The following is a 15,969-nucleotide window of genomic DNA, read 5'->3' as shown; positions in this document are numbered from 1 at the left end:
GGGGGGGGGGGTGGGGGGGGGGGGGGGTGGGGGGGGGGGGGGGTGGGGGGGGGGGGGGGTGGGGGGGGGGGGGGGTGGGGGGGGGGGGGGGTGGGGGGGGGGGGGGGTGGGGGGGGGGGGGGGTGGGGGGGGGGGGGGGTGGGGGGGGGGGGGGGTGGGGGGGGGGGGGGGTGGGGGGGGGGGGGGGTGGGGGGGGGGGGGGGTGGGGGGGGGGGGGGGTGGGGGGGGGGGGGGGTGGGGGGGGGGGGGGGTGGGGGGGGGGGGGGGTGGGGGGGGGGGGGGGTGGGGGGGGGGGGGGGTGGGGGGGGGGGGGGGTGGGGGGGGGGGGGGGTGGGGGGGGGGGGGGGTGGGGGGGGGGGGGGGTGGGGGGGGGGGGGGGTGGGGGGGGGGGGGGGTGGGGGGGGGGGGGGGTGGGGGGGGGGGGGGGTGGGGGGGGGGGGGGGTGGGGGGGGGGGGGGGTGGGGGGGGGGGGGGGTGGGGGGGGGGGGGGGTGGGGGGGGGGGGGGGTGGGGGGGGGGGGGGGTGGGGGGGGGGGGGGGTGGGGGGGGGGGGGGGTGGGGGGGGGGGGGGGTGGGGGGGGGGGGGGGTGGGGGGGGGGGGGGGTGGGGGGGGGGGGGGGTGGGGGGGGGGGGGGGTGGGGGGGGGGGGGGGTGGGGGGGGGGGGGGGTGGGGGGGGGGGGGGGTGGGGGGGGGGGGGGGTGGGGGGGGGGGGGGGTGGGGGGGGGGGGGGGTGGGGGGGGGGGGGGGTGGGGGGGGGGGGGGGTGGGGGGGGGGGGGGGTGGGGGGGGGGGGGGGTGGGGGGGGGGGGGGGTGGGGGGGGGGGGGGGTGGGGGGGGGGGGGGGTGGGGGGGGGGGGGGGTGGGGGGGGGGGGGGGTGGGGGGGGGGGGGGGTGGGGGGGGGGGGGGGTGGGGGGGGGGGGGGGTGGGGGGGGGGGGGGGTGGGGGGGGGGGGGGGTGGGGGGGGGGGGGGGTGGGGGGGGGGGGGGGTGGGGGGGGGGGGGGGTGGGGGGGGGGGGGGGTGGGGGGGGGGGGGGGTGGGGGGGGGGGGGGGTGGGGGGGGGGGGGGGTGGGGGGGGGGGGGGGTGGGGGGGGGGGGGGGTGGGGGGGGGGGGGGGTGGGGGGGGGGGGGGGTGGGGGGGGGGGGGGGTGGGGGGGGGGGGGGGTGGGGGGGGGGGGGGGTGGGGGGGGGGGGGGGTGGGGGGGGGGGGGGGTGGGGGGGGGGGGGGGTGGGGGGGGGGGGGGGTGGGGGGGGGGGGGGGTGGGGGGGGGGGGGGGTGGGGGGGGGGGGGGGTGGGGGGGGGGGGGGGTGGGGGGGGGGGGGGGTGGGGGGGGGGGGGGGTGGGGGGGGGGGGGGGTGGGGGGGGGGGGGGGTGGGGGGGGGGGGGGGTGGGGGGGGGGGGGGGTGGGGGGGGGGGGGGGTGGGGGGGGGGGGGGGTGGGGGGGGGGGGGGGTGGGGGGGGGGGGGGGTGGGGGGGGGGGGGGGTGGGGGGGGGGGGGGGTGGGGGGGGGGGGGGGTGGGGGGGGGGGGGGGTGGGGGGGGGGGGGGGTGGGGGGGGGGGGGGGTGGGGGGGGGGGGGGGTGGGGGGGGGGGGGGGTGGGGGGGGGGGGGGGTGGGGGGGGGGGGGGGTGGGGGGGGGGGGGGGTGGGGGGGGGGGGGGGTGGGGGGGGGGGGGGGTGGGGGGGGGGGGGGGTGGGGGGGGGGGGGGGTGGGGGGGGGGGGGGGTGGGGGGGGGGGGGGGTGGGGGGGGGGGGGGGTGGGGGGGGGGGGGGGTGGGGGGGGGGGGGGGTGGGGGGGGGGGGGGGTGGGGGGGGGGGGGGGTGGGGGGGGGGGGGGGTGGGGGGGGGGGGGGGTGGGGGGGGGGGGGGGTGGGGGGGGGGGGGGGTGGGGGGGGGGGGGGGTGGGGGGGGGGGGGGGTGGGGGGGGGGGGGGGTGGGGGGGGGGGGGGGTGGGGGGGGGGGGGGGTGGGGGGGGGGGGGGGTGGGGGGGGGGGGGGGTGGGGGGGGGGGGGGGTGGGGGGGGGGGGGGGTGGGGGGGGGGGGGGGTGGGGGGGGGGGGGGGTGGGGGGGGGGGGGGGTGGGGGGGGGGGGGGGTGGGGGGGGGGGGGGGTGGGGGGGGGGGGGGGTGGGGGGGGGGGGGGGTGGGGGGGGGGGGGGGTGGGGGGGGGGGGGGGTGGGGGGGGGGGGGGGTGGGGGGGGGGGGGGGTGGGGGGGGGGGGGGGTGGGGGGGGGGGGGGGTGGGGGGGGGGGGGGGTGGGGGGGGGGGGGGGTGGGGGGGGGGGGGGGTGGGGGGGGGGGGGGGTGGGGGGGGGGGGGGGTGGGGGGGGGGGGGGGTGGGGGGGGGGGGGGGTGGGGGGGGGGGGGGGTGGGGGGGGGGGGGGGTGGGGGGGGGGGGGGGTGGGGGGGGGGGGGGGTGGGGGGGGGGGGGGGTGGGGGGGGGGGGGGGTGGGGGGGGGGGGGGGTGGGGGGGGGGGGGGGTGGGGGGGGGGGGGGGTGGGGGGGGGGGGGGGTGGGGGGGGGGGGGGGTGGGGGGGGGGGGGGGTGGGGGGGGGGGGGGGTGGGGGGGGGGGGGGGTGGGGGGGGGGGGGGGTGGGGGGGGGGGGGGGTGGGGGGGGGGGGGGGTGGGGGGGGGGGGGGGTGGGGGGGGGGGGGGGTGGGGGGGGGGGGGGGTGGGGGGGGGGGGGGGTGGGGGGGGGGGGGGGTGGGGGGGGGGGGGGGTGGGGGGGGGGGGGGGTGGGGGGGGGGGGGGGTGGGGGGGGGGGGGGGTGGGGGGGGGGGGGGGTGGGGGGGGGGGGGGGTGGGGGGGGGGGGGGGTGGGGGGGGGGGGGGGTGGGGGGGGGGGGGGGTGGGGGGGGGGGGGGGTGGGGGGGGGGGGGGGTGGGGGGGGGGGGGGGTGGGGGGGGGGGGGGGTGGGGGGGGGGGGGGGTGGGGGGGGGGGGGGGTGGGGGGGGGGGGGGGTGGGGGGGGGGGGGGGTGGGGGGGGGGGGGGGTGGGGGGGGGGGGGGGTGGGGGGGGGGGGGGGTGGGGGGGGGGGGGGGTGGGGGGGGGGGGGGGTGGGGGGGGGGGGGGGTGGGGGGGGGGGGGGGTGGGGGGGGGGGGGGGTGGGGGGGGGGGGGGGTGGGGGGGGGGGGGGGTGGGGGGGGGGGGGGGTGGGGGGGGGGGGGGGTGGGGGGGGGGGGGGGTGGGGGGGGGGGGGGGTGGGGGGGGGGGGGGGTGGGGGGGGGGGGGGGTGGGGGGGGGGGGGGGTGGGGGGGGGGGGGGGTGGGGGGGGGGGGGGGTGGGGGGGGGGGGGGGTGGGGGGGGGGGGGGGTGGGGGGGGGGGGGGGTGGGGGGGGGGGGGGGTGGGGGGGGGGGGGGGTGGGGGGGGGGGGGGGTGGGGGGGGGGGGGGGTGGGGGGGGGGGGGGGTGGGGGGGGGGGGGGGTGGGGGGGGGGGGGGGTGGGGGGGGGGGGGGGTGGGGGGGGGGGGGGGTGGGGGGGGGGGGGGGTGGGGGGGGGGGGGGGTGGGGGGGGGGGGGGGTGGGGGGGGGGGGGGGTGGGGGGGGGGGGGGGTGGGGGGGGGGGGGGGTGGGGGGGGGGGGGGGTGGGGGGGGGGGGGGGTGGGGGGGGGGGGGGGTGGGGGGGGGGGGGGGTGGGGGGGGGGGGGGGTGGGGGGGGGGGGGGGTGGGGGGGGGGGGGGGTGGGGGGGGGGGGGGGTGGGGGGGGGGGGGGGTGGGGGGGGGGGGGGGTGGGGGGGGGGGGGGGTGGGGGGGGGGGGGGGTGGGGGGGGGGGGGGGTGGGGGGGGGGGGGGGTGGGGGGGGGGGGGGGTGGGGGGGGGGGGGGGTGGGGGGGGGGGGGGGTGGGGGGGGGGGGGGGTGGGGGGGGGGGGGGGTGGGGGGGGGGGGGGGTGGGGGGGGGGGGGGGTGGGGGGGGGGGGGGGTGGGGGGGGGGGGGGGTGGGGGGGGGGGGGGGTGGGGGGGGGGGGGGGTGGGGGGGGGGGGGGGTGGGGGGGGGGGGGGGTGGGGGGGGGGGGGGGTGGGGGGGGGGGGGGGTGGGGGGGGGGGGGGGTGGGGGGGGGGGGGGGTGGGGGGCGAGGGGGGTGTGGGGGCGGGGGGCAGGGGGGGGGGCCGGGGGGGGGGGGGGGGGGGGGGGGGGGGGGGGGGGGGGTGGGGGGTGGGTGGGGGGGGGGGGGGGACGAGGGTGGGGGGGGGGGCGGGGCGGGGGGGGGGGGGGGGGGGGGGGGGGGGGGGGGGGGGGGGCGTGGGGGGGGGGGGGGGGGGGGAGGGGGCATGAAACTTGGCTGGTATCATCAGGGCAGTCTCAAGATGGTACCCTGAAATCTTGGTGCTGATACCTCCAAAAATGCACCCCATGCAGGAACATCCTAGAAATTTGCCCAAGAATCTCTGTTCTGCATTGAGTTGTCTGCATTGCTGTCAATGGGTGGTTGCATAACAAAGATTCTGCTTCCCTCCCCCATTCTTTGCAAATCTGATCCACTGAATGACATATGCTGCTTGAAAGTGAGAATCTGTGTGTCTAGGGTGAGGTCTTCAAGTACAGTACACAGAATGGATAAGGAGTTTCAGTCTGGCATGTTATGAAACTACTCCTTCAACCATACTCCCCATTTCATTCCCAAAACAGCATCAGACATTGGCCTAATCCAAACAGTGTGCCTTCATGTTTTCTGTGTTGACCCCCCTGCAGGTTCCCAGCCTGCGCTGATACCTGAGGAGACCCGTGGAGAACGCAGGGCAACACTGCAGGAGCGGAGGGTTCGCCGTGTCTCTCTCCTCTCAGAAATCGGGCAGCGGATGCTGCAAAACAGTGAGGAGATGAGGCAGGAGAATTGCGAAGAGTTCAGAACTCTGAACAGGCATATGGAGACGATAGCCGGGGGGATTGCAGCCACCCAGGCGAGTATTGCCTCTCTGGTAGAACTGCTTAGAGACCGTTCTGCGGTACGACACATCCGGCCACAACAGTCATCCGTCGCCACCAGCACTGATGCTGTTCCTGCCGCAGATGTGGAGGAGGAATTGCCTGCCATGCTGGCTGAAGTTCCTCCAGTTCCTTGTGAACTGGAGGAGCCAAGACAGGTGGTAGGGAAACGGAGAAGAAAAGAAAAACACATTTTTGATTTGTAATTTTTATGTGTCCATCTGAATTTGTTACTTAAAGTTGTGGATCACACCACCATCTGAATTTGTTACTAAAAGTTGTGGATCCCACCACCATCTGAATTTGTTACTAAAAGTTGTGGATCCCACCACCATCTGAATTTGTTACTTAAAGTTGTGGATCCCACCACCATCTGAATTTGTTACTAAAAGTTGTGGATCCCACCACCATCTGAATTTGTTACTAAAAGTTGTGGATCCCACCACTGGCTGGGTCCATCTGATCTTGCTAACAGTTCAAAGTGTTCAATAAAGTTATGTTTCAAACTTTGAAAGGTGTTGTTCCTTCCTCTCCCTATGGTGGCCTTGCCTGCAACCCAGTAAACAAACAGGTAACACCTTAATGTTTGGTAAAACTGCACAGGCCTACAGTGTGGAAACATACCTTATAGTTCAAGCCCAGAGCCCAGTCTCTGCTCCGTCCATGCAGGTTGGGACATACAACATGGATTCAACAGAAGAATCTGGTGTGCCTAATAGGGCAAACACCACTGAAAGTGATGCTGTTTGGGGGTGGGGGAAGGAAGGGGATAATCCACCCCAAAACAGCATCACAGTCAATGTTTTCGCTACTGTGGACACCAGATTCTTCTTGTAAGTTCGAGGCAGCCCTGGGCAAACTTTAGCCCTGGGCACAACCTGAGTTGGATGCCCTCCCACACCCCCCACACCCCCACCCCCGGGTGGCCACTACACCAAGAACAAATTGTTTTTGCACCAGGACATTGGTGCCTGCAGGGGGCGCAGTTTTTAGGCTAGCGGCACCAAACTTTCAGGGTATCACCAGGTGACTGTCCTTATGCTACTCCCCAAGTTTGGTGAGGATTGGTTCAAGGGGTCCTAAGTTATGGACACCCTGAACCAAACTGCACCAAACCTGGAATGTGTTATCAGGAGAGTCTCCTGATGAGAACATGAAAGTTTTGAGACTGTGCATTCCGAAATGTGCCCCCCTCAGCCTGCTTTGGGCATCGGATTTGTCTTCTACTCAGGCTGCATTGGCAAGGTGGAAACCTCCTTCGAGTTTCCTAAATGAGTACCTGTGATAAAGGACAAGTGAGATATGGAGTGAAGGTTTAAGAAGGCACAACTTTATTACAATAAAACACCCACAGCCCACCCCCCCAATGCATTTAACAACCCTTCCCCCTGAAAACACAACACCAACTATAAACAGAACTATAACAACAACAACGACAGAACTATAACAACAACAACGACAGAACTATAACAACTATAACAACAACAGCAGCGAACGCTCACTGAGATGAGCTTGAGCTCCCTGGAGCAGCGGAGCTCACGATGACCACGGCTGAGGGGTCGGAGGTGGGCGGGTTCCTGCTGGTGGTGTCCTCCTCTTCGCTGGTGACGATGCAGAGGCGGTCCTCGGAGCTCCCACCGCTCTCCCCTTCAGCCACCTCGTCCTTCAGCCTACTCAGGCGCCTGTCCATTCTGGTTACTGTAATGCAGGGAAACACATTAGCAAGCCGTCACTGGCATTGTCAGAAGTACAGCAGTAATACAGAACAAATAAAAAAGCATTTCTGATAAGGGATATGAATGGTAGGGCGAAGGACATCTACTGCCGTTCAGTGATGTCCAAGATAAAAATCTGCCCACAGACGACACAGAGAAGGATCAGGAGTGACCAATAAGTTGTGCAATCTCATTCAATCGGGGAGCTAGGTGGGCTAAGATTCACATACTTGGATCTGATTTCCTTGAATCTGAGAGAGTGTAGCAATTGGTGGGCCAGAGATTAAAAAGAGCCATTGCTACATGGGCACAATCTTTTTTCAGTTGTAAGGCAGGAAAACCTGTTTACGATAAATGCACTTAGTTGTGTGAACTAAAAACAGCTCCAGGTGTGCCCCAGTGCAAAAAACTTACGTAGGGACACGCAATCCCGCAGAGAAGGTTTACTCCCCTTTCTCCTCCGCTTCGACAAGTGGGTGCTGGTGCCTAGGAAACAGGAAAGGATCAAAATTGGTAAGGTGAGAGGGACAGGTGTGTTTGGCCCACAAGACACTTGGCAAACACCACGGTGTCTCTTCTGTGCAGGGACGTAGATATGGATTTCTCATGGGGGGGGGGATCAGGGGTGGTGCGACACCCCCACCCCTAGGGCATGGACAAGCCTCCCCAAGTCCAGCCCCTGGCCTAGCACTTATGATACCAGCTCTCCGAGGCCAGGGATGAAAGATTGACCCCCAAACAGCATCACTGTCAATGTGACATAGTAGTTAAGAGCAGGTGCACTCTAATTTGGAGAACCACGTTTGATTCCCAGCTCTGCCACCTGAGCTGTGGAGGCTTATCTGGGGAATTCAGATTAGCCTGTGCACTCACACACACGCCAGCCGGGTGACCTTGGGCTAGTCACAGTTCTTTGGAGCTTTCACCCACCCAGGGTGTTTGTTGTGAGGGAGCAAGGACAAGGAGATTGTCAGCCCCTTTGAGTCTCCTGAAGGAGAGAAAGGGGGGATATAAATCCAAACTCTTCTTCTTCTTCTAAACAGAGGACCTCAGATTCTCCCTTTAAATCCATGCCGAAGTGAACTGGAGGAGCCAGTTTTAAAAGGTGGATTTAAAAGAAGAATCTGGGGAAATTTCAGGGGTGCCTGCTGTCAGGGGCGCATTGTTTGGGCTAGCAGCACCAAACTTTCAGGGTATCTGTATGAGTATCTCCTAATGATACCTCCCAGGTTTGGTGTGGTTTGGTTCAGGGGGTCCAAAGTTATGGACCCTCAGCTGTGTATGCCCGTTCGTATTTGATCACATTGAAAACAATTAGGGATGGGGCCACCCTCTTTGGGAGACCACTCTGCATACGAAGGACAGTTGCATTTGTTCCCATATATATTTCAGTCATTTCAAAATAGTCCGTTTTTTCTTATCTTTCCATCCCAATGCTACTACTGCGTGTGCAGCTCTTAACATCCTCATATACATTAGATCATTTTTAATCTACTTTTGTCCCCTCAATTATTCCTGTAAACAGCAAACCTGCACAAAAATAATGGTTTTTTCCAAAAAAATTTAATCTCTTTGCATGTAATCCACATATGAGTGTAATAGGCCCCTGGTTCTCCGCAGTGCCAACATTTTTGACTAAGCATAGCTATATGAGATGGTTGTTTGACTACTAGCCATATTAGCTAGTTGCATTGGAGTTCTGTACCATTTAAGTATTATTTTTCCTTCCATCTATGCATACTTGTCTTTCTTTATAATTTAACATTATTTATGCTTTCCAGTATGCAGTCTTTTTTCACTACCACTTCTTCCTACTTCCATTCTTTTCATGAATTCTTCATCCTCTACCATACTTCTAGCCTACATCCCTGCAGTGTTGCATTGATCCTTAAAAAGATCCATCCTGCGTTGCGACGAAGGGGAGGGGGCAATTTTAAAGGGGACCAATAGCAAAGCAGCAAAATTGCCCAAACTAAGCTCAGCCCCTAACTGTTTCCCACCCGTTATTGCTGCCATGGAGGAGGTGAGACATGGAGTGTTCTGGCAGGAGGAGGAGATCAATGTCCTCCTCCAGACAATTAGGGACCGGGGGTACAGCTCCCTGTTGATGGGCAGCACCCGGTTGCCTAACCGAGCAGCATACCGGGCAATTGCAAGGGCCCTGGAGGCAGCGGGCTACAGGCGGACCCCAAAACAGGTCTGCACGAAGTGGAAGTCCCTGAAAGGGGACTTTTTCCGTGTCGTGCAGGCCTGGGGGAAAGTCCCTCTCCAGTCCAGCTGGCCGGAGAACTTCTCGGAACTCCGGCAGATATGGCGGAACGCAGGGCGGCCACGCTTGGCCGATCGCCGCCCTCGTGGTAAGTAACTTTTCGGCCTTTAATAAAGTTTGCGTTGCTGCGTGCATTTAACTTGCGTTGCTGCGCACACGCATCCCTGTGTAGTGACGATATATTTCTATGTTTCTGCTTCCACAGGTAGGGCTGGCCCGGAGACAGAACAGGAGGAGCGCAGCGACGAGGGTGAGGACTCCTCCCAAACGGACGATGCGCGCCCAGGTAAAAAAGCTTGTGTGTGTGGGATGCTGCTCTGTCCCTCTTTCCCTGCGAACCGACGTTGGAGCTATTTAAAATTTAAATTTTCCTTTCTCCTCTCAAGGGAAAATGCCCAATTCGTCACTTTCCCACAATATGCAATTTCTTACATGAAATGTTCACAATTTAGGGTGAATTATTCATGAATTCAGTTCAAGTTCTCAGCTTCCTCCTCTTGACCGCTGAGAAACTATTGGGACTGAGGTCACCCATAGGTTGTGAGGTTTAACTTGCTTTAGTTCCCTATGCACTTTAAAAGCATTCCCCACAGTATCCCAATACACCAATACTTTCATTCTTTATTGAGTCAAATATTTTGACCAAAACCATAATTTCCACTGCAGCATTATAATGACCAGGCTGACCTCAAGGAATGGTTAGGCTTCAGGTAAACTCCATGGAAGTTCACAGTGGTTTTTGCATTAACTGCAGTATACTTTGTATAATGGAATGAGTAGATTATATACCCCTCAAATTTAATTCCAAATGGCATGCTACTTCTTACTACTATTACCATGACTGCTTTTGAAAAGTGTGATATGCATCCTGAATTTATTTATTTGTTTAGAACATCCCTATCTGAGTTCTCCTCAAGGTGGCTTACAAACGTTCCCCCCCCCTTTGTTTCCCTGTAGGCACATCACAAGCTCCTGCTGCTGCTGCTGCTGCTGGCACAGAACAACCTGCGGTCAGTGCCCATGCGCGGCTTGGCACAATTCTGGCCATGCGTAAGTAAGGAGGCACAGCCCCTGGATGAAGAGAAATAATGTAATGTAATGTATAATTTATACATTGTATAATGTATAATATTATAATTATAATATATACTGTATAATGTATAATATAGTAAGGTATAATTACTGTTGCACCAGATGTTCAACTGCTCACAAACTTTTTCTGTCCGTCTTCTTCCAGTGACTTCCATTGACCAGAGGCTGCGGAGGGTGGAGGCTCGCCTGGACCACCTAGAGCAGCCCCACCCACAGAGGCCAGCTGAGCCAGCAGCAGCGGCAGCAGCGGCATACCCCACCTCTAGCTCAGACAGCAGTCCCCACGGACTAGTAATCGATGAGGGAGCAGTGGTGGAGCTGAGCTCCGGGGTGGCCACCACTTAGTTTTGTACATAGTTGATACTGTTTGTTGGTTTGTTTCTTCGTTAAGTTATTAAAAGTTCCTTGTTAAATTATTAAAAGTTATTAAAAGTTCCTTGTTAAATTATTAAAAGTTATTAAAAGTTCCTTGTTAAATTATTAAAAGTTATTAAAAGTTCTGAAGTTAAATTTATATACTGTGTTGACTCTTTCTTTTGAACAGTGACCAGCCCAAGGTAACCCAGCAGATATATGTGTGCCACTCAGGCTTCAGTCTGAAACCAGCTAAGGCCAGGCTTGGATCCAGCTCTAAGCTGCAGGCTGCAGCTTAGAGCTGGATCCAAGCCTAGGCTCAAATAGGCCCTTGCTGCTCCCATCTTCCCACACTTGACCTTCTGCCAAGATTCCCCCCCCCCCCCCCCCCCCCCCCCCCCCCCCCCTTCCCCTCTCTGCGGCTTTGGCCTTTTAATAGTAGAGAAGGGCACTGTGAGAGGCTCAGAATTGGAGCCTGGATTGCTTAGCAGACCCAGGTCAGGGAGAGTGCTGGCAGGCGGTGTGTGTGTATTGGGGAAGGGGGCCTTCAGGAGCCAGGGGCTAGGGCCAGCCTCACTGCCTGCCTTCTGGCCTGGAGGAAGACGGTGGCTGAGCATCTGCTTGGCATCCAGAAGGTCCCGGGGTCATTCCCTGACATCGGCAGCTAAATGGACCAGGCGGGAGGTGATGTGTAAGATCTGTTAGGGGAGACCCCGGAGAGCTACTGCCTGCAGTCTGAGTAGACAGTAGTGACTGTGATGGATGCATGCTCTGATTCAGTATCAAGAGGCGTTCAGGTGTTCAAGACATGTTGCAGCAGACACAAGCGGTTGGCTCTCATCCTCAATAGGCAAGGAGCAAATGCAGCTCACCTGATGGCAACAGCTAAAAACAGGATCTAAACCAGGGGTCTGCAGCCTGCGACTCTCCAGATGATCATGGACCACAAATCCCATCAGCCCCTGCCAATTGGCCATGCTGGCAGGGGCTGGTGGGATTTGTAATCCATGATCATCTGGAGAGAAGAAAAAGAAGAAGAAGAAGAGTTTGGATTTATATTCCAACCCTCAAGGGGCTATGTGGTACCTTGTTAGATCATGTTAAGAGTATGGCAGAGGAATGCCAGGTGGCGACAGCCATGAATCGGAAGCATTCTTTCAACTCTCAGCCTAAACTTAGATACTGTTGCCAAGGAATTTCATATTTGTTTCCAGCCTCTGCTCCCTGAGAAATAGCCCCTGTTTTGAGCAAACACATTCTGAAATCTGAAACACTAACAGTCTGCTCATCCTGCAGACACCCTGTTGTGAGGTAGGTGGGGCTGAGAGAGTTCAGAGAGAACTGTCACTAGCCCAAGGTCACCCAGCAGGCTTCATGTATAGGAGTGGGAAAACAAACCCAGTTCACCAGGTAAGAGTCCACTGCTCATGTGGAGGAGTGGGGAATCAGACCCAAATTAGAGTGCACCTGCTCTTAACTATTACACCATGTTGATGAGATTTCTGCAATGTGTTCTAGAAGACTATCCAGAAATTAAAATTGGAATAGAATACTGTTTGGAGTGAATTAGAAGGAGGAGGAGGAGGAAGAAGAAGAGTAGTTTGGATTTATATCCTCCCTTTCTCTCCTGTAAGGAGACTCAAAGGGGCTGACAATCTCCTTGCCCTCCCTCCCTCCCCCCTCACAATAAACACCCTGTGAGGTGGGTGGGGCTGAGAGAGCTCCAAAGAACTGTGACTAGCCCAAGGTCACCCAGCTGGCGTGTGTGGGAGTGCACAAACTAGTCTGGTTCCCCAGATAAGCCTCCACAGCTCAAACGGCGTAGCAGGGAATCAAACCTGGTTTCTTCAGATTAGAATGCACCTGCTCTTAACCTCCTACGCCACTGCTGCTGTTGGGGGCCCGTAAGCCTTTTTGGGGCCCCTAAAAATGAAGCAAGTCCTTTCCTGCTGTTGACTTGCACTGATATCTAGTTGCTCATCATATTTGAAATTAGCACTTATTTATAATACAGTTTCAAAACAGCAATGTATTCACTAGGTTAAGAAAACATAATAATTTTAATCAAAAACATTTCTCAACTTTAATGCAACATTTCATAACTTAAATGCAAACACTTCACTGCTGCGGGGAGAACTGTAAACATTTTAAAACATTTTATAACCTGTGTGCTCCTAGCCGCACATGTACCTTGCCAGAGCATCCCTGACCTCTTTCCCCTCTTCCAGGTTGCTGTCAGCTCTGGGGTCATACCCCCTTCCCCCCTCGTGTCCAACTACAATGTCCTGCTGGCATTCCATTTCTGTGAGGAGTGGAGGAGGCCTCTCCTCAAGTTCTGGTGCTCTGTGCCCACGGGTCTCACAAATGTTGTGGAGCACAACGCAGGCCCCAACAAGTGTAGACACACTGTCCAGTTTTATTTGTAATGGGGAAAGGAGGCACCTCCACCGTGCCTTCAGTCGGCCAAAGGCACGCTCTATTGTGCATCTCGCCCGTGACAACCTTCGATTAAACTGCCTTTCTCTTGCATTGTGGACTGGCTTGTACGACGTCACCAGCCACTTACGCATGGGAAAGGCCCCATCACCAAGGACCAAGGGGGGGGACAGCTACCCCATCCACAACCAGAGATGGAGTTGCTGGAAAGAAGGCCCCACGATCAATGGCGTGGGTGAAGTGGCACCCGTTGAAGATGTAGGCGTCATGGCTTTTTCCAGATTCTCCAGCCTCTGCAGCATAGAAACGTCCTCTGTGGTCGCAGATGGCCATGAGGACGATTGATGCGAACTTTTTTCTGTTAATGTATTCCCCATTCGAGTCAGCTGGATTCTGAATGGGGATGTGGCAGCCATCGACAGCGCCAACACACTGAGGGAATCCAATTTCAGCGAACCCCAGCATGATCTGTTAAGAGAGAAATTGCACACGTGTGTTAGAACAAAACAGGGTGATTGCTGATGTGGTAACTGCTGTCTGGCACACACACTATGAAACAGTACGCTTGGGAACCCCCCCCCCCCCGCTGACAGTTTTGTGCCCCTGAACCCCCCCCCCCATGGGCGCCCGCTGTGATGCTGGAATCCACCCCCAAACAGAGTCACTTTCAGTGGTGTTTAACTAGGGAGCCCAGATTCTTCTTGTAAGTCCACCTTAAAGAGAGAATCTGGGGTCCACAGTAGCGAAAACAATAAAAGTGATGCTGTTTTTGGAATGGCTTAGATCAGAAAGTTCAAGCCACAAAGACTGGTTTTAGTAGAAGAGGAGCTTGGATTGATATCCCATTTTTTTTCAACTGTCGTGTTTGCTCTCATTCAGAACTATGCTTTGTCAAAATGATCCATGCTTTGGTACCATTCAGAGTAGACTGCAGCAGTCCATTCTATTTGGGGCTTTGGAAGTTATGGGCCCTCGAAAAGGAAACCCCTATCCCCCATTCCAATGGGAGCTAATAGGAGATGGGGGTCCTTTTTGAGGGTCCATAACTTTGAATCCCCCTGGACCAAACTTCATGAAACTTGGCTGGTATCATCAGATGTGCCACCTAACAGTACCCTGAAAGTGTGGTGCCACTAGGCTAAAAACTGTGCCCACTGCATCTGGCTGTGACAAGAAGCAATACAATGAAAGGGGGGGGGGAGTTTATGTAACAGCTGCACCTACCTGCTCCATTGGGTCTGTCAGTTTGACCAACCTGGGAACCAGGACCTCCTCCACTACCATGCAGAACTCGTGGACCGCGTCAGCAACAGTAGTCAGCCCAACCCCGAACTGCTCCTGCACCTCCCGGAATGAGTTCTTGTTAGCCAGATACCAGAGAGACATGGCGACTCTTAGATCCACTGGCCACGCATGACGCATCTGTGTGTCCTGGTGGAACAGGTGTGGCTTCAGGATGTCAACAAGCCACATGAAGGTCCTGCGGGACATCCTAAAATTTCGCACCCACCGGCTGTCTTCCCACTGGGCCAACACACAGTTTTTCCACCAGTCCATGGACCTGTGCGGGTATACCCAGTAGCGTGGCCGCTGTGGAGTCGAAACAAGGACCATCCAGTCAGTATGAGTGTTGTAATTATTCTGGCGCACCAAATGTAGACATCTGGTGGCAGCTGCCACAGCAGCCTCCAGGAGGCTGTTGAGATGGGATAGGAGTGCCAAAATGGTGACCAATATCTCCTCCTCCAACAAATCACCACGATCCATTATTCAGCTCAGCTGTGATCTGTCAGAAATGAAGCCTTGCAGAAATGGATTCTCACCAGTTTGACAGGCGAAAAACTGCCGCTCCTACGCCGCGCCTGCGCCGTCGCCCGTAGCAACGTAGCTCCTACTTGGCAAACGAAAAAAAAAAACACCGCGTACTCACGTTTCCCGCCATAGAACGGCAGCCAATAGGAATGAGGAGTGGAAAACGTGCGGAGGTGGTCCCGCCCTCTGAGCTCGGCTCAGCTCGTAAGCTGAGTCGAGCTCAACAACCAATCGGAAAGCAACGCAGGGAGGTGGTCCCGCCCTCTGAGCTCGACTCCGGAGACACGAGTCAGCTGCTGTGCGGAGGAACGGGAGGACTCGAGTCAAGGTAAGACTCCGCCGACACGAGTCACACCTGAGTCGACTCGTGTGTCCGGAAGGGCTCTGTGTGGCAATGTTTTGTCAGAGTTACCTGGCTGCTACTGTGAATTAAGCAGACATATCGCTCTCCAGGGAAACAGCTTCTGCCCTGACCTGAATAGGTGAGGCTAGGCCAATCTCATCACACCTTGGAAACTAGGGAGGGTTGACCCAGGTTAATATTCAGGTGGGAGATAACTAGGGAATAGAACAGTATGCAGAGGCAGGCAATGGCAAACAACCTCTGGACATCTCTTGCCTTGAAAACTGTACGGGGTCACCATAAGTTGGCTGCAACCTGATGGCAAACAAGAAATAAGTGGATTCCAACATGAACATTCTGGCTGTTGCCCTATGTTAAACTACTTCATGGGAACAAGCACTTTGTTAATCTTTTCTGAACACCCATTTAATTTCTGTGCCTAGAAAATGAGGGATTGTATATGAATTTCAGGGGCTGCATATCTTTGACTTACCTGTCACTGAAGCAAGGGCACAGCACGAATCTTTTCCACAAAAGCTTCAGCTCTTTTTCCTAAGGGTTTTCTTTTTTTTTCAAAGGTTGCTCATTATGCAAAACATAAGATTAAAGCTGGTGCCATGAAAATGCCAATTAAGCAGAAGTGTGCAGATTACAAATCAGTGTTAACTAATTAAGTTATGATACACTCTTGCTAATAGTGGATGCATAGAATAGATAGGAAGGAAAGGGAGAAAAATACAAGCAAATTCTTCAAGCAGATTCTGTGGCAGAGGGTGTATTATAGCATTCGTACTTTGATAATTAAGGCAAATAAATTATAGGTGCCATATGTAATTTAAATAGAAGAGACCGTTATATTCTTCCAGAGTATAATTAATCACTCACAGCTGCATATGTTGGAGTCATGATGATACACTGTAGTAGCATTTCATCAAAAACTAGCTTAGTAATAGTGGGTCACTCAAACTGCTATTGTTTCCAAAGGCAAGGCAGGAGCTGAACAAGCTCACTAATTTTGTTTCACTGGAT

The 15,969-nt window shown here is 60.1% G+C and overlaps 2 protein-coding genes across 4 annotated transcripts in view; both read right to left on the bottom strand.

Annotated features, from left to right (window-relative positions):
* The window catches only part of SMYD3 (SET and MYND domain containing 3), a 463,587-nt gene that overhangs the window by 202,869 nt on the left and 244,749 nt on the right, over positions 1-15,969 (bottom strand). The window lies entirely within an intron of this gene.
* On the bottom strand, positions 12,425-14,647 carry LOC125426500 (putative nuclease HARBI1). Its single transcript, XM_048484845.1, has 2 exons — positions 14,010-14,647; positions 12,425-13,253 (listed from the first exon to the last, which is right to left on the bottom strand). Exons 1-2 carry the CDS (start codon positions 14,550-14,552, stop codon positions 12,933-12,935), a joined length of 864 nt encoding a protein of 287 aa, XP_048340802.1. The 5' UTR covers positions 14,553-14,647; the 3' UTR covers positions 12,425-12,932.

The sequence above is a fragment of the Sphaerodactylus townsendi genome, linkage group LG01 (assembly GCF_021028975.2).
Source record: "Sphaerodactylus townsendi isolate TG3544 linkage group LG01, MPM_Stown_v2.3, whole genome shotgun sequence".
Classification (NCBI taxonomy): domain Eukaryota; kingdom Metazoa; phylum Chordata; class Lepidosauria; order Squamata; family Sphaerodactylidae; genus Sphaerodactylus; species Sphaerodactylus townsendi.
This window is presented reverse-complemented; position numbering and strand designations above follow the sequence as displayed.